Source organism: Periplaneta americana, chromosome 10 (assembly GCF_040183065.1).
Source record: "Periplaneta americana isolate PAMFEO1 chromosome 10, P.americana_PAMFEO1_priV1, whole genome shotgun sequence".
Classification (NCBI taxonomy): Eukaryota; Metazoa; Arthropoda; class Insecta; order Blattodea; family Blattidae; genus Periplaneta; species Periplaneta americana.
In genome coordinates, this window is record NC_091126.1 from 132,559,379 (window position 1) to 132,582,618 (window position 23,240).

At 34.3% G+C, this 23,240-nt stretch overlaps 1 protein-coding gene and 1 non-coding gene across 4 annotated transcripts in view; both read right to left on the reverse strand.

The window, feature by feature from the left end:
• Nucleotides 1–284: 284 nt before the first annotated feature.
• Nucleotides 285–358, reverse strand: TRNAS-ACU (transfer RNA serine (anticodon ACU)). Its single transcript has one exon. It is a non-coding gene; the product is annotated as a tRNA-Ser (tRNA).
• A 5,374-nt stretch (nucleotides 359–5,732) lies between these two features.
• Nucleotides 5,733–23,240, reverse strand: part of Lap1 (leucine rich repeat containing protein 7 lap1) — a 126,734-nt gene continuing 109,226 nt past the window's right edge. For all 3 annotated transcript variants that reach the window (XM_069838150.1, XM_069838148.1, XM_069838149.1), the window contains one exon: nucleotides 5,733–22,622. In XM_069838150.1, the coding sequence (XP_069694251.1) occupies nucleotides 22,443–22,622 (180 nt within the window). In that variant the 3' untranslated portion in view covers nucleotides 5,733–22,442. The remainder of the gene's footprint in view (nucleotides 22,623–23,240) is intronic.

Consider the following 23,240-nt stretch of genomic DNA (forward strand, 5'->3'; position numbering starts at 1 on the left):
AATATTAGGCAAAGGTGTGACGATATAGAAAAACAAATGTTTAGTTACATAAATAACCAAAATTCACTACAGAATTACAGAATAGTTAAAATGGTATGGAGTAAGGAACCATATACCATGTGTTGTCAGGAATGCTAGAATTTGTTTTGCATGGATTAGTATAGGTGTGTAAAACTGACAAGTTTTAGGAGTAAAAAACAACAGATATATACCCTATGTGGCGAAATAGAAGACATAAAGCAAATATTGTTAACACATGTTAAGATAATTTCAAGGAAAAATTGTTCCGGGGCCGGGTATCGATCCCGGGACCCTTCGCTTAGTGCGCGAATGCTCTACCGACTGAGCTACCTCAGGAACCATACACGACACCATCACAAGTTTTCCTTTTATATCCACACAACTCACAAGAGCTGACAAGACGCCAGAACTCAACTGTAAGTGCACACAAATACTGTGTGACTTTAAATTGTGGCTTTCTGTTAACGTACCTCCAGTAACGAATGTATTATACAAATCTGGCTTTCAGGTAGTAGCTCCCTGTTCCTGGGGTAGCTCAGTCGGTAGAGCATTCGCGCGCTAAGCGAAGGGTCCCGGGATCGATATCCGGCCCCGGAACAATTTTTCCTTGAAATTATTCAAACCTGCTTTACAGGGAGCTACTACCTGAAAGCCAGATTTGTATAATACATTCGTTACTGGAGGTACGTTAACAGAAAGCCACAATTTAAAGTCACACAGTATTTGTGTGCACACACAGTTGAGTTCTGGCGTCTTGTCAGCTCTTGTGAGTTGTGTGGATATAAAAGGAAAAATTGTGATGGTGTCGTGTATGGTTCCTGGGGTAGCTCAGTCGGTAGAGCATTTGCGCGCTAAGCGAAGGGTCCCGGGATCGATACCCGGCCCCGGAACAATTTTTCCTTGAAATTATTCAAACCTGCTTTACAGAGAGCTACTACCTGAAAGCCAGATTTGTAAAACGTGTTAAGATAGATTGCAGTGAACACAGTTGTATGAAAAGGGAGTGGCTTCACTTTAGTAATGAAACTGTATTAACCAAAATGTCAAGAATCTCAAATTCAAGATAATGAAATCCTTAGGAACATATTTATGGAAACTACGAGAAAAGCTAAAGAGAGAAATAATAAACAAGTAAAAAATAATATAAAATAACATTCAAAATGTAAGATATGTGTATGAAATGTTAATAGATCTACCTATGTATAAACAAAATTGTATGTTGGTAAGTGAATTGTAGCTAAATGACCAAAGAACAAAGCTGTGATTAAATATTGTAATGCACTGCAAACAAATAAATAAAATATAAACGAACAAATGACTAAATAAATAAATAAATAAATAATAAATTTTCACTGCTCTGACTTAAGAGCATAATTTCTGAAAAGGAAAATTTTTCTCTTCTGATTGCACAGTACTGAATTCAATTTAATGAGCCAGGAACGAAAAATCTCACATGTCACCCATTCTTTCTTATTTTCTTATTAGTGTACCATGAGACACCAACCAAGCATATTTTAACTGTTTCTAAGCACCTCGGTTTTTTTTTTTTTCAGTGTGAATAACTTTCGGTTCTTCTTTTTCTCCATATGGGTTCACCAGTGGCGTAGCGTCAATGTAAGCTAAAAAGCTTAGCTTCCCCAGTTAATAATGATTTCATAATAAACCTGCAGGTTATGGAGAAAATTATTTATCAATTTTAATAGAATTTATATTTACGCTTTAAATGTTGTGATGCGGCAGCTCAGGATGATTTGTGATGCAGCAGTAAACAAGAAGCCTGCACACACCAGCTTCCAAGCAGACCGATTTCTTCTGTGTAATCCACCTCGCATATTTTCCATCCCTTTCTAACTAAACTACCGGTACCCTAGTCGTAAGGCTTCCAAGAAGCTAGCTTTAACATTTAAAATAAGTAGTTTCCGAGTTATCTCTTTTCGTCAGTTGTGTTCAGTTGAAGTGTTAGTGTGCTTTGTGGCTGATATAATAAATAATGAGCGAAATAACAGTTCCTGACACTAATTTACTTGAATTTTTTAGGACAATTGTATTATCAAGACTGACTTACGAACAAAAGTGTGATTTAAAAAACAAATGACCGACTCCCTTGCTGTCAATGAAGGGCACAACCAAAAGGCAGATGCATACTTACATAATGCTACTAATATTGTGATTTCTCTAAGTATGTCAGGGAGTGAGCTAATGTTATACGTATACGTGTCTATTTGTTAGAGATATGTGTAAACCGTGAAATCATATTTTATTACGTCTCATTTCAGGTCATGCCTTATAGGTGTTAAAAACTTACGATGTTCCAACCAATCTTCGACTGCTGACTTGAAATTGACTACTATTTATTTAAGACTGTATTTTTGTAATACATTTTCTCATATTGCATGAAAGACAACTTTAGTTAGCTTCCCCTGCTCAAAATTTCATGCTACGCCACTGGGGTTCACACAGACAGAGACTGTCAGTCTTTGTTTAGCCATATTCCCTTCTCTGCAGTGTTCACCATTTAGTGTAAGTGTTTTTTCAGATAGAGCTTTGAAAAAGAGTTCTGTTTCGTCCATACTGTAACTGTCACGACCACAATAGCCATTAGAAATCTGTGTAACTCTTTAATTTCCACATGGCAACAGTGTCTTCATTTCACTTCAGTACTTTATTCGCAAATCACTCATAAAACAATGTTGTATCATACAAGGAATCTGTCCAGCCACCTATTGAAATTATCGATGCTGAGATGAAAAGAAAATTTCAGCGCTCTTTCTTGCAGAATTTGTTTACCATATGTAGCCTTTAGCACCTACTCAACTGAAACATTGAAAGACAGCATTATTAACATTTTCGAAATGGTTGCCACCGTATTTTCTTTATTTCTTTATTAGCTTTGTCTTCCCAATCCTTCATGTATTGCTTGCGATTAGCAAGAATGTTCTGAATTTGACTTTGTTACAATTAAATTGACTCTCTAATTGCCACTGGAATGTTACTTTATCACTTTCTGTTATACAGAAATTCGCTCTTATAGTAAAAAACATACAGTTTTCTTTTATGTGAACTCACCATAACAACTTGATTACATTCCATGGAAAAAATCACAACTGTATCGCTAAATCGTATGCTGCTTTGCAGAGTTATTTAGGCCTAACTGTTTCTTCTGTACTTGCGTGACAATATCCTTACAATAGCACTGGTCAGTGAATAGAGAGTAAATCTCTTAACACGCCATACAAGATCGTGGGAGTAGCTTACCACCACCAAAATTTTTGTACTGTTAGTCAAGAGCTATATAACCATGGCTGACACTAACCTTTACAGTATAGCTGCGGAAATTTAATTTTAAGAAGGAATATTCAGTGTGTAATATTATATTTATAAGCATTTGACACGCAATGCAGTCGTTTTATAGGGGGTGAATCGTTATTTTACGAACAAAAATCGTGGTTGTTAGTTGGGGAGAAAAGGACAGTAGTCTTATAGGGGATAAAAATGCATTGGTCTTATTCATTCCTGAAAAAAATCGGTCTTTAATGGGGGGATTGGCTTGAAACGGTGGTCATTAGAAAAGTTTTACTGTATATTACAGATAAAATTCTGCTCAATTTTAAGATGATATGTAGTGAGAAGTACTTTGTGATCCAGTTGGCAGTCAACCACTACATAGCAGGTTTGTACACACAAACCAATGGTTATTCAGTTGAGCATGTCCTTTCATTTGGTTAAGATGTGAGGCTTCCTAGCTTTTCTTTGTATTTAAGTGCCTAGCTTTTCTTTGTGTGTAAGTGGATTGTGAACAATGAAAGATGGCTCAAAGTAGATACTCCATTTCACAAAGTGTTTTCAAGTATGATTCATATGTGTTCGGTATGTAAAATTCAGAGACCAGTTCTCATCTATTAATGTTCCACATCATTTCACAGTATATAACTTGGTGAATACATTTCGGAAAGAGGAAAGTGTTGAAGATAAAAAAAAAGTGAATAGTGTAGCCTGAGGAAACTTCGGATAAAATTGGCTTTTGACTGGAAAATTTTGAATCGCAAATTTTCTTCAGCTTACTCATTTTGCTAAGTTTTATATTGTACAGATATAATTATAATTTTTCTTGAAAATTGTCTTCTTATAAGCAGTTTTTTAGCTACTGATTCACTAATTTTTTATACGAAATTGTACTGGTATAATTACAAATTTTCCTGGTAATTCCCCTTAATGCAGCATTTTTTTAACTTTTGCTAAATTGATTGAAACTGCATTATAATTATGGGTACATATATCGGTTTTCCCCTCATTAAGTAGTTTCTTTAGCTTACTGATTTCCTAAGTTTCATCATTTTACTGATATAATTATACATTTTCTAGAAAATTTTCCCTTGTATTAAGCAATTATTTAATTTACTGATTTTGCTGAGTTACTCACGATCTCATGCATTGATTGCCATGAAAATAATATTTGAGGCGATCTGCACTACATGTTACAATGCTTTCTCAAGGAGAAGTCAGCAGTCTCACTTGCATGTTTCCCCTCTCGGGATGTCTCCCTAAATTGTCCAGGATATAACAATCTTTGTCAGTGTTTGCAATGGCATCTGCTTGTGGTGAGATCAAAAGGCTTTCAGTGAGTTGTATGATTAGTATTTACATGTAGTTGTTATTGCTGTTTAAAATCAATTCCTTAATGCTTGTTATTGAAAAATTTTACATTTCATTTCAAAGAAAAATCACCCTATTTACAATTATATTGTAAGCTCTAAATTATAATTATTATTTGTTGAAACACATCACAGAGTTACCTATGTTTAAATATATACAAATTTTTCATGGTTAATATTTTCATTATATTGTTTGTAATAAAATTTTGAACTTTGTATTGTCTATGACCAGTAACCCTTATCGACAACATATCTCCTCACGCTTGTACTCAACCACTCAATTCCAATGCTATTCAGGAAATAAAAAAGAACTAGCTGTCATAGGGTTCGAACCCACTCCCTTTCATATGACACTCAGTCACACCAGCCGTCTGAGCTACTGAGATAAGACGGAAAGCCTTGCTTCTGAGCGCCATGTCAATCTGGTCATGAAGGTCAAAATTTTGATGTTACTGTACGATTTTCATATATTTACCTATTATTTACAACACATTAAACTTTTACTTGCAGTTTGCAAGGCAGGCCCAACAACAAACCACACAGAGTGAATTTAAAAACTCAATTATGCGTTACCTAGTGTATCAGTGCTCTCAGTCTCCAAACATGTGCAGTGTCTTGTATCTGGGACTTAAAATATACCATCTCATTCTTTCTTTGGGGGACTGTAAATATCAGCCAGAACCTCAATCAAATGTACATGTACTGGTTTGCCCACTTATAACACATACCGCATTGTGATAAAGTTGCCAACTGGACCATTCACCAGCCACCTGGAATCCAGAATGTTGATGTACTTATTGTTGTAATTTGCTCCTCACAATCTGCATGCAAATTTTTAATCCTATACAATTTATGCTTTTCCTCCCCAAATATAATGGATTTACAACATGGGATTTCAGAACAACAGAAACTAAAGTATGAAATAAACTTAATATTAACATACTTACCCAAATGGAAGAAATAATTCTTCACGTTCTTTCATTCTACAACATAAGAATTGTACACAAATATGCCCAACTTTCAAATCCAGTATGATTGAAAAATTATAATTCATTACAATTAAACATTACTTGTAAAACATTTTATTTCATACAATATTTTAGCTGCTCTGTACATAAAACAAAAAAATTGAAATATGACCCCCCCTGAAATTTGTCATTACTGCCTGGTTCAAATCAGCAAGATCTCAGATTCTGAAATGATGGAAAAGTCAGTACTGTATACAGGAGTAAGCAGTTCATATTTGCTGCAAGATGCAACAAATTTGCACTTTTATGAACACAAAAGTGTTTAATATGGAATAATACTATACAGTGCATGTAAGAACTAAACAAGTAATTATCTCTTATTCGAAAATAATAAGATATTTTCTTACTAAATTGAATTTTGCTTATATTTGTTTAGAAACGAAACCCTGCATACAGTTCTGATCGAAACTATGTTGATAAGAACTAGAATAGCTAAAATTAAAGCTTTAATAATTAACATTTGTTTTGCAGTTCACAGGTTAAATCACACCAACCTGTTCAAAGTAAAATATTACAACCACTGTTTACGTCAAGTTAAAAAAATATATACATTCCTCCTAATATTTATGATGAACATTTATTAAAAAAAGTATGAAATGTAATGTTTAAAACACACACACACAACCATATTACAGTACAGGTAAATTCACTCCATAAAATCTATCAATTATTCAGCTCAGCCGTCAAATAAGTTATGAACTATAAATTTACTTACATTATAACATCTACAAAGTTTATGGCAACTCAAATGTACACAGACTGTGCACTGACAGCATTATTATCCCGTTTTAAATGTAGACGTCCACATTAACCCAGATATGTTACACATTAGAATTAAATACCCTCAAAAAGGTTCTCTTGATTGATAAATTCGAATGGAACACTATTTCAGAGCTCTTAAATTATACACATACATTTCTAATCAAATTCCATGACTGCAACGTATTCACACATGATATGAAATGAAAAATGTTACTTTACCAATGCTTCCAATGACAAGTTTCAAGTTTTATTTTACTGAAGGTATATTTTTCATTATAAAAGTAAATGTTTCATTACCTTTTCTTCAGTTAGAGTAAACGCAAGAAGAGCTTGCCATGAAAAGCTGCGCGAACTTTCGGAAACGTTTGGGTGCACTTGACCTCGCGTCAATTCGATTGGTAAACTGTCGTCAGTTCTCAGTCGTCTGCTGGCTTGATGTTTCGAGTGAGATTTATCACAGCACATGTAACGTAACCTAAACCTAGTTGCAGAGTAACTAATAACATAACGTTGAAAATACAGAAGCACGAATTCTTTTACATATAAAATCACTGAATGAAATTACAAAGATGTTATAAGAAATATGTGATTGTGTAATAATTGTTATTTGACATTGTAATAAAATACTCATAACTAATACTATGTGATTTTATTAAAATGTTCCGATAACTAGCGTGGTACTATGATCGATTTATTTTAATCTGTATATACTCCTTACATTACGAGCAGAGCCTGCTTCGTTTTTCATACATTTATAAACGTTATAAATAATTGCCTAGTTTGACTGTGTAACATTTCATTAGCACTTCCTAATTCAGAGCCAACGGGGGGCACTGTTACGTACATAGAATGTTATACAGAACTCTGTTATTTAACAAACACACTTTGAACTCTATAAAACTCCTGATATGAGGGATAAAACGCAGAATATGTAAAGCATACGCTGGTTTCTACCCGCTCTGCACAATACATTTCATGATACGAACAGCTCAAGACCGCGCTTTCGAATGCGCCCTGTAATCAGCATTACATGATTCATAGCAGCCCTGAAATGAGCATGGCGGCACAAGGACCGAATATCGTTCTCTGCGCATCAGTCAAATGGGCAAGCTTTCTTTGCACTTCCTCTACTCTTTCAAAGACAAACCATCCTCTCCAAAGATCTATTACTGCATAAAGTGACTGTTCTAATAAAATTACGGAATTTAACGACACAAATTTAGAACGATAATACACATTTATAGTAATTAAATAATTTTATTAGAGAAAAGAAGTCATTTCTGTACAAGAATGCTACCACGGGTAAGCATGATATATTTACCAAATTGGCCTTTGATCAAGTTATACATACCGACAATAACAGAAAAATTGAGGTGCGACGCCAATTTGAAACGGAAAATCCAATACTTCATCTTCAATCTTCTTACCTAAATGCCAACACAATCTCATATGGCATCCTGAACACGCTATTTGCAACTGAATGACTCTTGAAATGGATTCCATCTGATTGTGCATTGCGGCATTGCCAAAATATGAATTCATTCCACTGTTCTTCTAAGAACTGCTCCTGGATCTTATATATGTTTATATGAATATCAGTGCATTCAATTCAAACATTTTCCCCTGGATCATAAAGACCTTCATACAAATTATGTATAGTTCACCTTAAAGCTTCTCTATTACAATTCACGTTGGCAACACTGTTCATTGATTTTGGGCAAGATTTTTAACTATGTTTCCCAATTAGCTTCAAAGCTCAGTAGGTTAACACATATGAGACTTCGCAACATTGATGGGTACTGACACAGGTTCAAATCTTCAAAAGGTAAAAAATTAATAATACATAAATTGTGTGCAATAATACATAGTTGTACTCAGAAAGAAAGGAGAGAAGACAGAGAAGGGGAATACGGAGAGGAGACAGGAAGTAGAAGAGAGGAGGAGAATATAAGAGAGAGGGGTGAACGCGGAATTTCCACTAGTTGTCACTTCTCCATCTAAAACCATCTCCCCATGCTGTCCCGATGTGTCTTTTTTTTGGGGGGGGGGAGGGGGGTCGCTGCTATCACTTTTTTTTTTGGTAGCGCTCTTGTACAGAATTACCGAAAGGAATTAATGAACACGAGAACATAATTCTAATGTAAGAACATCAAATAAACGTTGCAATGTAACATTCGTAATTTTTTCATTATTACACAGTGTCATATGTCATTAAAAAATTATGTATTGCCCTTGGAGAGATGAAATGATTACTGTGCAACATGAAACCAATGAGACAAATACAAAATAATAATAAAAAAAAAACGATAACCTGAAAACACAAAAAGTGACATGTGATGCTACAACAGACTAATTCAGAAGCGATGTTTATGTTTTAATGAGATACAGCACAGATTATTTTGTTTAACATAAAAACGTATCTTTCTCTTGATCAAAGTGATCAATTACTTTATTTAGTTCAATGAAACTTGGAAAGTGATCTTTACCACTGTGGCTACTCATATACTTATCAACTGATGTGCTAAAACGAGACACCACTAGAACTGTTATGCATTCATGTAAGTTGTGGGTGACGTAGCACCACTGTGTAGACTAGTGAAATATTAGCACAGTGTGAATTTTACTGTTCAAATGGTATGAGTTTATAACAAGTATTTACAAGAGTGTTTGTCCTAAACTAATATGATAATATGATTTCAGTGGACAGTTTATTGAAAGAGTCCCTTCATTTCTAAAGATTTAGAAGAAAAATTGAGAATAAATAATTAGGTATGCTTATTCCAGGCACAAATCTAGGACAAAAGCGAGAGGGGACATAACATTAATTAAACAGAAAGTTGAACAAGATTTATGGGATACAGTGGGAGAGAAAGATCTTGGACATTCTAATCCGTTAATAAAACATAATGTTAAACAAGTCAATAATGTTTCGGGTCTCAATGTCCTCTGTATCATGACTATTAAAATATTATTAAACTGCAACTATTAAGATGAAAAAGTGAAATACGATCAACATTACAAAATGAGCATATGTACATTCTAGGTCAGGATAGGAGAAGAAATGTCACCTATCCTATTCAACATCTACTTGGAGGATTTAGTGAAGAACTGTTTTCAGAACATGGGAGGAGTGATAATAGGATGAAGAAGAATAAAGTGCACAAGATTTGTTGATGATATGACATTTTTAGAAGAAGAGGATATGATGCTAAGGAATATGCTATTGGAAATAAATGACAACTGTGAGCAGTATGCGAGAAGACGAAAATTACGGTTATCAGAAGAAAAAGAAAGAAGGTAAACTTGCGAATTCGAAATGAGGCAGTAAGAAAAGTAGACAGCTTCAAATACTTGGGGTGTATTATAAGTAGTAACATGAGCTGCTGTCAAGAAGTCAAAAGGACAGCAATGACAAAACAAGCTTTTAATAGAAAAAGGAGCATCTTCCGTGGACCTCTGGAAAAAGAACTAAGGAAGAGACTAGTGAAGTGCTTTGTGTTGAGTGTGCGTTGTATAGGGCAGAGACATGGAAATACGACGAGGTGAAGAGAAATGACTGGAAGCATTTGAAAAGTGGACATGGAGAAGAATGGAACACATGAAATCGACAAAGTAAGAAATGAAGCTGTGCTAGAAAGAGTGAGTGAAGAAAGAATAATGCTCAAACTCATCAAGAAAAGGAAAGAAAAAAAAATTGGCTGGGTCACTGGTTAAAAAATTGCCTACTGATGGTTGCACTGGAAGGAATGGTGAACAGGAGAAATTTTCGGGGCAGAAGAAAATATCGGATGATAGACAACATTTGCATTGTATGCAAAGACAAAGAGGAACACGGAAAAGAGGGAAGATTGTAGAATACTAGGTTTGCAGTGAAAGATCTGCCCTCGTCAGAAAAATATGAATGAATGCACTTTCTAGAAACGATTGTATGAAGTAGTATAGCATGGTGCTTGTACTCTTTTTGAGGGAGGGCATGATGAAACTGAAAATTCTGAAAATCAGGGTATTTTCTTGGGACTTGTGGGTTTTATTTCTAGCATATACAATGCAGAAAAGGAACTAAATAAGGATTTTAAGGGGATCTCTAAAACTATTCAGGATTAGTTGATGGGCATTATGCTATAAGTACTATTAGCACATAACTGATTTTCATTAAATATCAACACTGGACAGTGTTTTGCTTAAATTTTTTACATTATGTTTAACTCTTCCCTTAAATTATGTACTTAATGTTTTCTGTATTTAACATTTCTACCACTTAGCTATCACCAATAGACCTGCCTTTTTTTATGATTGCCTCCTCATTGTATATTACATCATAAGTATCATTTCATGTTAGACCTAGTAGCCCATTGCAACTACATATGGAACTGGCATTGAAAAGAGAGTGCCATTTATAACCTCATTTTTATTAAAGAAGACAATCTATTCCATTTCATGAGGGTCGTCAAAAATGTAAGTTTATGAAACATTTATCATCTGCAAATTTCATACTAGACCTGATTGCAATTGTAGTGGAATTTATGCACGACTTGGGTCTGTCATGTGGAACAGTTAACCGAATTATTGAGCAGTTGGGATTTCACAAAGTGTGTGCATGATGGTTTTCTGAGAACCTTTCTGAAGACCACAAAGCTCAGAGAATGGCTTGTGGCCTGTCATTCTTGCAACAATATGCAATTGGCAGTCAAGACTTTGTTGAACACATTGTCACTGGTAACAAAACATGGGTTCACCAACATAACCCGGAAACAAAAGGGCAAGAATATGTGAAGTGCCATCTCACTGGAAGTAAGTGCTTAACGACAAATATATATATCATATCATATCATATCATATCATATCATATCATATCATATCATATCATATCAAAAGGGCAAGCATGGAGTGGAAGCGTCCAGAATTCCTGTGAACCAAGGAATTCAAGGTTGTGGCTGGCAAAGTGATGACTACTGTCTTCTGGGATCAGAAAGGTGTGTTGCTGGTCGAAGACAGCAACAATTAATGCAGTTGTATATAGTGCTTCAGTAGTGAAATGCTGGCTCAATGGTCATGACATCAAAAAACTTTTCTCATGGTTAGATAAATACCTTATCACCATGGAAACTATGTGGAAAAATATAAGTGAAGAACACAGTGCATGATGTGTTATGTACAAACTATTATATAATATTGAGAAATATACATTGTAAACTTACTTTTGGGGCAATCCTCGTATTACTAGCGCTAGTTGCTAGAGGAAGGCTCTGGGATGTCGACCTCACAGTGAAAGATTTTAAAATCCTTCCTTTACTTTCAATGAGAGTTTTCCATTATCTACTTGAAATGCTTTCAGAGACTTTTCCCCAGCTGTAAGGCGAATATCAGATAACACCCTAGTAAACCATTCTGATCTTGCAAAATACTACCAATTCCACCAACAAGCAGAATAAGTGTTCAGGCTGCAGTGTGTTCAAAACTAGAAAAAGAAAGAGTTTTTAGGCACATATGAAATATGAAATGCTAGGACAATCTTTGTCGAGTTTGATGAGTGACTGAAGTTAAAGTGATGTTTGGGACGTTTACACACGTTTGTACAATTTTCCTTACAAGCAACAGAAATAGATAATTAGTTATGTAGCAATATGTTAAACTCAGTATTATGTTTAAAAGACGTCCACCACTGATGCAATGAAGCAAGCGGAAGCAAAACAGGTTACCTTACTCTCTTTGATAGCGCATGAAATGGGTTCATAATGGGGTGGGGGATAAAAAAACCACCCCTCCATGATCAATCCCCCATGCTTTTGACAATTAAGTTCTGGAACTGTCGACCATCCTCTGTAATGCACATTTCACATATTATGAAAAGATTTCTGGACACATATTGGATTGCATCATTATTGATAGAATTTAATTCTAGGTACATGGTCCGTTTTATTCAATTTATGAACAACTGTTTTCTTATATTCCAGTTTTAACAATTTCGTCACTTTCCAAGCTGAACTCTTGGATACACCTGATTGTTGAAGTAACTTTCTTAACAATTTCGTAGGTGACTTCTAGTATATACAGTCTCTGTCAATGTGTTTTTCTGTAGTTAGTACGGGACTTACAACACATATTTTTTATATCCTATATAAAAATGAACCAGTTTCTGCCACTTTTTTGCTAAATTGAGAATTGTTTGATCAGATGGTTATTGAATGCCAATATATTTCCACAGGAATATAGCACAGCATTACTTGCATCATTTCTTTGTAATATAATATTTCATAAATGAAGATCCCTGTTGTAGTGTGTACTGTATTGCCATGAAATGAACAGAATTACACTGAATGGAAGTTAGCTGTATACTAATACTCTAATCTCGATGTCCTTTCAGTTTGTATTATCTGTCCATACTAAGAAACTCAAAACCTTCCCATATTCGATCCAAGGGGAATGTACACACTATTTTCAGCAGTGTTGTTCAATGTGTAACAGTAAAAACTGACTGCATTTACCTGATTGGAACCTGTTTCCTGGCAAATGCTCTGAACTATGCAATACTTCGTTACAAAGTGTATTACAACTAATACATTATAAATGAAATTATGTTTTCTATCTACGAATGTTAGGGTAAATTAAAAGTCTCTTCAATTCTAATGACTGTAAATTCTATGCTGCTCAGGAGATTACATTTCATATTGTAAAGCTAGGTCAGACAGCTATGCTGATAATGGAAATACATTTATGCATCATAACTAAATTTCTAAGATTGCAAAATCAGTGAGAAAGCTGAATTAAGCTCAATATGATGTAGTATGTAGCAACTTTTTTATCATTATTAACTCTGAGTAATAGTCTAAATAAAAGAGAATGAATTATATAATGTAAATTCAATTTTAAAAACCTCTAAATTGAAGAAATCGCATACTGCGAGTTAGGTGCAACACAGTGCCAGAAAACAGCTCATCTAACAAGACACAGCAAACTACCAAGTTCATTGACCTCTTACATTTGTATCACCAGAAGTGCATGTTTGCAGCGATGTTGTCGGACTGCTGAAATTTCAAACGTAATTTTCTAATTAACCTGTATTTAATCACAAAACGTAATATAGGTTTTCTATTCATTTCAGTGTACCCTATCGTCCCTTTCAATCTGCAAGGTTATTTCACTCCCACATATATTTGTAGTTGTAATAGTCATATGGTCTAATACATGACAATGATACTTTCTTCTTTGAAAACATGTATTTCAAGTTTAATCCCAATATTCAAGCATGCTAATAATATTTTATTGCAAAATAGAGTTATATGACAAGAGAGTATATAAACGATTTTTTTCCTCTTCATGAAATATAGATGTACATACCTGGGTTAAATGATAAGTATAATTGCACTTCGTGATCAAATATCTACAAGCACTCTTATCAGGCAAGAGAGGCTGTAAAAGATGTAGGACCTAATCTAATTCAATTATTTATTTGATATTAGATCTTAAAACCTTTTCATTTGTGAGAAAGTGTTCAATAATATGTGATATGTCAAAGCTTATTTTTCGTAGCAATTCTGAACTCTACATTAATATATTTTCAATGGAGCTGCACTCCAGGCTGAAGATTCAGCAGATATTAAAAATATGTACATACCAAATTATACAAATATAGACAAGAAAATTGTACAATTGACATCATTCGTGACTCTAGGGATTTCAATCTTTTAACACCCCTGACTTTATAATTTTATTCTATCTGTATGCTACATAAAAATATAACGTTTAGTTTCATTACAAAATACAGAAGTTCAATTACTTTTTAGTCCTACCTTAGTATATCAATTTACTTAACCCACACAACTTATATTAATTGAACAGCATATCAGGACCTAAGTCCTGAGATCTTGTATTTGCAGTATTGTAGCATTGTTATTTTCTGTTAACCTATTAAAACCATCTAAATACCTCACGCAAGAGACACTCTCCAATTTATATAAAAAATGATATTGCTTATATACATTGACGACAAAGAGGTCACTTTTTGTATTAATGCATCTTGTGAGTTACATAATTTTCAATCAAAACTTCCAAATAAGTATAGTATTTCTTCAATTACAGAGATTATTCAACACCCAAAACGATGGCACAAAGACGAAAGAATGTCGATATTAGATTGTCACGGTTAACTAAAGTTAATCATAGACATAACCTTACATTCTGAGGAGAAGACTGTGTGAATGTGAAAAAAAAAAAAAAAAGCAATAGTGATTACTTCGAAAAGATGTATGATGAGTCATTTTGTCACAATAAACTTCAGTAAAGGCAAACTGTTAGTAAAATGACAAGAATCTCAACTTTCCATTCCAGTTATCAACATAGATTCAAATTAAATTTGTGATGGACAACAACTATGTTCTGGGCTGATAGTCACAGTTTACTACTGTTTTCCTCACTATGGAATACCAAAATTAATCATCATTCTAGAACAGCAGTTCCCAACCTGTGGTTCGCAAGTGATTTAAAATGGGTCTGCAAAACCAAAGTATTCTTTCAAAAGGTAATTTAATTAAGCTTAACATTATCATGTTCTCTAATTTTTCTCAGACTGTTGGAATGTTTTGCTTATCTCAGAATTTTCATAATACATTGATTTTAACAGGAATCAGATCGACTGAGGACTCTTGGCTTGCTAGTTTTGCCTGCCTATCTGATATTCATAATTTTCAAAATTCTCTAAATTCCAGTCCTTAGGGTCCAACTTTACGTGTTCACCATTCAAGAAAAGATTGAAACAGCGATAAAGAAATGAAACTTGTGGTCTCAGTGAGTTATTAATCGAGTACTCCATTCATTTCCCACTCTCAGTGTCTTTCTAGCAATAAATTATGGTGGTCTCTCATAAAGTACAGTTGGAAATATATTTTAAAATATCGATTCATTAACATTAAAATTAAGACAATATTTTCCTTCCTGCAATGGAGAAAAATAATTGGATGAAAAACTCCTTCTTGCTGACAGAAATAGTTTGCCCATCAACGAAAAGCAGCTGTTAGAATTATCATCTGATTCTTGCTTAAAAATTATGTTTCCTATAATGATATATCACTGAATTCATCACTTTGACTCAGAGATAAAACAATGGAAACACAAAGGAAAAGTCATGGTGTCAATTGTTTGGAACTAACGAAGAATTATTTTAATCGATTTCCTGCCCAAAGGACAGAACATTAATGCAACTGCATGTGACAACAGATCAGTAGAAACACCATGGTAAATTGGAAAAAGTGTTCTGTTTCTTCAAGACAATGCACTGTGCCACACTGCAATCTTGATTGCATGCACTACTCTTGAATCTCGATGTTTTTTGAATTGCAATGAAATACGTAATGCCTTTTTCATTATGGTGTACATTTCCTGCTTTGATTTTCTTAAAGAACAATATAGAAGTAAGCTTAATGTGGAGTTGCGACTTAGAGTATCTACAATAGAGCCAGACTTTGCAAAACTGAGAGCTGGAAGGTAATATCAATCATCTCATTGATAAACTCATGGTGTCTAAAAAATTGGATTCCTTTTAAACACCAAAGACATGCTATATCGTAAAATAACTTTTTTCTACTCCAGCATTATAAACAGATTTTATCGTTAGCAAAAATCATGCATAATATTCCACATTATTGTACCAGTGTTGTAAATATTACCCCCTTAGCTAAAACATTACGACTTCTTTTATGACGGCATAATTTGTGCCATGAAGTTAATATTATGAAACGATTTGCATTGTTATAATATTTTAATACATCATTGTTGTCATAGCAATCCCTTTCTTCATAGACCATCATATCAAACTACACGTCATTACAAATTCGAGGGTCCACACCTGCGGAGTAACGGTTAGCGAGTCTAGCCGCGAAACCAGGTGGCCCAGGTTCGATTCCCGGTCAGTGCAAGTTACCTGGTTGAGGTTTTTTCCGGGGTTTTCCCTCAATCCAATATGAGCAAATGCTGGGTAATTTTCGGTGTTGGACCCCGGATTCATTTCACCGGCATTATCACCTTCATCTCATTCAGACACTAAATAACCTAAGCTGTTGATAAAGCGTCGTAAAATAACCTACTAAAAATCGAGGTTATTTCTTTATTATTTCTTTCATAATACTGCCATAAAAATAACATATGAAACATGTTTATAATATTACACAGTTATTGCTCTCGTCAAAATTAGGAAACTCACTTTGCTCATTTCCTGAAGATTGACTTATGCCATAAAGTATAATATTATATGTTTGTTTCTTATTGTACTATTGTATTTATGTATTCTAAAATTTACATCACTATCAATTTATTAAGGATGTTTCATTCACTACAGTATCTAAATAATTAACCCTAGCAATACCAAGGTATTTTAAATAACATGCAGTACCAACGAGGGGTGCTTTGTGATCGCTACAAAAATGTTTAATTTTGAACAATTTTTTACATTTGTTATCACTGAATTCACCACTTTGACTCAGAGATAAAACAGTGAGAACACAAAGGGAAAGCCATGGTGGCAACTGTTCGGAACTCATGGAGGATTGTTCTAATCAATTTCCTACCCAAAGGACAGAATATTAATGCAACTGTTGCAGTGCATGTAACAACAGATCCTGTAGGAACACCATTCTATATTAGAAAAAAGTGTTCTGTTTCAAGACAATCCACTGTGCCACACTGCTCATCTGACACTGCAGCAACGATATGACTTCGAACTTTTCCAACATCTGCTGTATTGCCATACTTGGCATTTTCAGATTACTATCGGTTTCCTGCCATTAAGACACACCTGGAAGGCAAGCATTTCCCTAGTGACAATGTCATGAATGCTGTATCCGCAAGACTTGATGTCCAGGATCACTCATTCTTTACAATTGTTTATAGATGTTAGAGCACTGCTGGGAAAAGTGTATTCAAGTGCAGGGAGACTATGTTAAATGCACATAAAATTTCAGCCTGATACAACATCCCCTTCTCTGTCAGGCCAAAAACTTTCCAGCCCAACTTAATATGTTACAACAACCATATTTATATATGATAAGTTTGTGAAAACAGAGTCTGCAGAAGAAGAACGTGAGTATTTCTTCTTTTAACAAGATTCCACCACTGTCTGTATTGCAGCAGCATCTATGGAGACATTACATGACTTGTTTGGGAACAGAATTATTAGTCATAGGTTGTGGCCAGCACATTCACCAGATCTCAACTCATGTCACTTTTATTTGTGAGGAACCTAAAACAAAAAGTGTACCAATCAAATCCGCGCACCACAGAACTGAAGGGAAGTTTCCTGAGTGATCATGAACTTTCTATCACAGTGCCAAGAATATTTGCGAGTGGGAGGAAGTCATTTCCAGCATCTATTATAATTTTGGCAAGTCTCCTTTCTTACATCTATCCTGCACACCTATTACTGCTTCCAGGTAGCACAAATCATTTCATTTTTGCCTGCCAGATGAGAGAGTATATTCCCAGCAATACGAAAAAAAACTGTTTTGAATTAAGCAATATACCATTGGAGAAGCACTTATGAACACCTAGAAATAATAGAATGGATTTAAATTCATACTAATATACTTATAAGAAAGGAAAAATACACTTGTTTCAGCAAATTGAAATTGCTAAACCAGAAGAGTCTCTTCCAACTTAGGGCAAATCTTTTCATTCAGTGCTAATTTATCAGACTTTTTCATTGATGAATGCTCGTGATGTCACGAACGGTTCTGGTGAGTTAGTGATGACAGTTTAAGAATAACTGCTGAAATAAATGAATCGAAGATTTTATAGCCTACTCTTGCCCACAAATTAACACGATTTTCTCATAATGGGTGAATTTGACGACTGAAAATGTTATTATGGAGATTTCAAATAGCATTACAATTACTATTTATTAGAGACACTTTTTTACTTAAGTTTGTACCTACAAAGTTGTTATGCTTAATTCAAATTATAAATAACTATATCAAAATCTAAATTAAACTCGACAATTTATCAATTATTAAACCCAGTTTTGTAATACAAAGAGAATCATGCTTTTAAACTTATAATTAAAGGAATAACAAGAAAAATTATCTTATTATGTTATTAACTTAAATGGTTACGACCTGTTAATGAGATACCCGAGGTTGTGTTCTGCACACTAGCTCTCAATTCTTGGCCTAATCTTTGTGATTCTGAATTCAAGCGATTCCTGTGTTTCGTTTTAATTTAAGTCAATGCAGAGAAACTCTGCTCACACCAACAAGTAGAGGGGAATGGCAGAAGGTGTGAAATGTCAGTATCACTAAGCTCCATCCATATACGTTTTGTGAGCAGAACAACAAAAGTCACAAATTGACAAGTTTTCAGTGAACTATCAACAGATATTTCTAGCAGATTTCCTTTAAATTTTAAGGGAAGTTCAGGGGAACTGATTGCTATGATACATTTTTGAACTCGTCTTAATGTTTGTAATCAATGGAACATGATTAAAGTATGTAGTGCTATTTGAAAAATTGATGACGTCACGTGTATCTTGTACCATAATATAGTTACAATGCACCAAATCCCCACACTCATATTAGCCCCTCGTTCTAACATAACGCTCAAAAACAAAAATTCCGATACCTATCCAAACAAAAAAGTTATAATAGGTGCACAAGATAAATGGGACACCCTGTATACATCACACAGAAACCAGTGAATCAAAAGAAAACTGGCTCCTTTGGTGTAGCTTTTCTGGAAAACTACCATTTTTGATATAAGGTTCTGGATTTCGGCACTGTAGAGGTGGACCGTTTACATTTATGAACATCAAAGAAGATATATTAGGAACTGCAAGAGATGATATAAGATCAGTACAGATCTCCATGTAAAAATATTTCCATGTACAAAACTTACGCACCCATACACTGTATGTCTATATATAGGAAACATTTTCTCTTCCTCATACGGTTCATTCAAAGATTCTAGGTTCCCATACAATGTATGGCCCCACATGGCCTCCATGATAGCACTGCCTATACAGTAGAACCCCGATTATCCGTCACCCTATTAACCGATTGTTGGATTATCCGTCTGTCATTCTCTCCTTTTTTGTTGCAGAAAAAATATTGAGTACTGCACAATACATTAGTACGTATTTTTTTATAGAGAGTGATATTATAATACCAGCCTTTGTCCTTACACATTATGATCTACTGTTCGAGTGACCTGTTTAATTTCTCTGCAAAACGTCTTTCAGAAGTGCCAAAAGAATACAATATGTTGTCCTAAGTAAGTATCGAAGATAAGTGCATATAATTGAGTGGTTTTGGATAAGAGGAACTGTGGTTCATCTCACATCGAAATACGAGATTGGAGTTACAACTGTGCGATATTTAATAAAACACAAGGATAAAGTGTATAAATTAATTAAATCTATAACATGAGATCTATAGTTTTCCTATCTTTCCACAGAAATCCATCATAGGAAGTTTCCTTGACTCTTAGAAACCAGTCATTGACATTCATTCATTCATTCATTCATTCATTCATTCATTCATAGGGTTCTGTCACTGCAAACCCAGAATTCTCCAGTCTTTCCTATTTTCTGCCTTCCTCTTAGTCTTCGCATATGATCCATATATCTTAATGCCGTCTATTATTTGATATCTTCTTCTGCCCCGAAATCTTCTCCCGTTCACCATTCCTTTGAGTGAATCCTTTAGTAGGCAGTTTCTTCTCAGTCAGTGACCCAGCCAATTCCTTTTTCTCTTCCTGATCAGTTTCAGCATTATTCTTTCTTCACTCACTCTTTCTAACAGAGCTATTATACTTAAAACGTCTGATCCACTACCTAATGTGTTAAAACACATGGCCACGGAAAAAAATTTCGAAACTGCATTATGCAACACTTAATTCTTGTATGGTACGGATTATCCGATTTTTTCGATTAACCGTTCAGCTCACCCCCTTCATTACCATGACTTGCTTATTGGACGCCTGGCACTGGAAATAAACTAATCAATAAATAAGCGAAATATTACATTTTTAAGGCCAATTCTACAAACTCTTATAGATCAAAGTTGTCTCTTCCGGGAATCCTTGCTGTTCATCTGTTAACCATAATTTCATCTTAATGATGATGAATAATCTCTGTAATATCAAATATTTATGTTTCTCTTTTGTTTTTCTGTGTAAGAAATTGAATTCAGCTCATACTTCAATATAATACATATTTCTATAAATTACAAAATGTTTAATTTAGTTTAGATTGTGTTTATAAGGGTGAAAGTGAAATAACCCTGCTGATTTTCAGAGTAAATAGCTCGTGATATGTGTAACAAAAATGTCTAATAATCATAGTTTTCTCAGAAAAAAAAAATATATATATATATTTTCAAATGTTTAACACCCTCTTATTCAGTAATTATTACGAACAGGATCGTGATTTTTGTCCATATAGCTAGATAGAAAATCTGATAAATAATCATTTATTCCTCTGGCATATTTCAATAACATGGACGGTTTTCATGTAAATTTAATTTAAAACCACTAATTTCAAGCCACTGAATGAGGCAAACAGATTGCAACATTGTGATCGGAGAGGGAGGTATTCACCCAGGGAGCCAGACCTGAGTTCGTTGACCTCTTACATTTGTATTATGAGAAGAAAGAGCAGTGTGTTAGTGGCAATGTTCCCAGAGTGCTGGAACTTTCAACTTAATTTTCTAATTAACCGTGCATTTAATCACAAAATGTGATATGGTTTTCTAGCTTTGAATCGTCCCTTTGAATCTGCAGGATTATTTCCCTTAAACCCTGTAGAGTCACATATCTCAACAAAAAAGTTCGTATATACTACAAACACAAATACATTCCTGAAGTAAATTGAAAAATACATGAAGTTTCACTCTAAATTAATTTATATATTAGATATATATTTTTATCCAACATCATAAAAAAATAATTGACATATATCAAAATACAAATACAAAAACTTGTTTGATTTTATGAATAATTATGACCGAACAATTATTCAATAAATTCACTAATCTGACAAGTTCCATAATCTTACAAGTATATGGCATTCATATCTGAGATGAAATTACAGTATAATTAAAGTATCACAACCAAAACTTCCTACGTGAAAATTTAAGAACGGTGCAGTACAAATAATAATTAACAGTTTTCATTATATAAAATGTGTATAACACTAATAAAAACAATGTAACATAAAATAAAAATCTTGTAACAGAAGTTTTTAGCTTGCATATCAGAATTACAAGTTTATTATATATTTGGTATATATTAAATATAGTTTAGCTGCTTAATTGAGATATATGTTGGTAAAACAATTGCAATCAAATTTTTTCAACTACTGGCACTAGCATTAAATGACAAGTTTAAATGCAGTTTAACTTTCATCACCTGTGCATTCAATTTTTTTTATTTGTAAGTATAGGAGCAATCTACTCAATACATTTGGACTTTATTACGCCTTAGTGAATTCCGCAAAGATCAATGCAATAAAATTTAAATCACAAATACATAAAAGTTAATTTCTTACAGACTCATGAAGGTTACTTTAAACAGTGCTGTTACTGTTGAGTTTAGAAGAATTTTTAAATAAACTGCACATATTCGCAGTTTTCATTCAGCTTGTTACATTGTTATTTCACTCCATTTGATAAAAATTAATGATATGCAACTGGAAATAAATGTGTGTCTAGAGATCATCTATAAGACATTATATTAGATTTAAATAAAAATAATAATAATAATATGTAAAAATATAAAATCATAAAGAAATCGTTTTCATGAAAGCATGTAATTGAAAATTAAAGTGACATCAGTACTGTGTCTTTACAGTTAGTGCCTGATGTGGAATTCACATATTCATGGGGATTTAAAATCTAGTAATCACAATCAATGAAGATCAGTGACAGTGAAAGAATGTTACAAAAGGTTATAAAAATGTTAAAATGCTTAATTCCTTAAAATTAAATCACCCTTAAGAGTTCTACTGGTGACGAGAAATCATCATATTTACGATGTTTCCCGTTTGTTTCAAAATGCCAACTGCTTGGTCATGCTCTATCTTTGTAAAATCTATTCCGTCTACTTCCAGGATCTTGTCTCCCGGTTGCAAGCAACTGCTGGCAGGTCCATTCGGGTGAACCTTGGTCACATATATTCCTTCCTAAAACAGAAGATGACTAATGTATATGAAATATTAACAAGGAAACTGTTAATGAGCTCGTGTCGAAACCTCCCCTCGAACTGTTGATAATGTTATATCTCCACAGCAGATATATACCAGAAACTAGCTGCCCATATTAAAGGTACACCTGTTAGGCTTAGGAATGGAGGCCTTGGTGAGAGTCCTGGCAACTTCTCGGCGTATTTCTTCTGTGCTGTCTGGTGGGAGCTGGTGGATAGCACCTTCAATGCTGCTAATAGTGTCTGCCAGTCACAGACACTATTAGCAGCATTGAAGGCGCTATCCACCAGCTCCCACCAGACAGCACAGAAGAAATATGCCGAGAAGCTGCCAGGGCTCTCACCAAGGTCACCATTCCTAAGCTCAATATCAGCCGAGAAGAGAACAGAGCTTTACAAATGCTCAGGAAGAATGACAACATGGTGGTTCTGCCAGGGAAATGCTACAGTCCTCCTTTCCTCGATGCAGTAACAGGAGAAGATAGATCAACTGCTGGACGATCCGGCCTATAAAATCCTCAAGAAAAATCCCACCAGCTCAGTAGAAAGATGCACTAGCCAGCTAATTAAGAGATCCAGTCTCCGTGCCAAGGTTAAA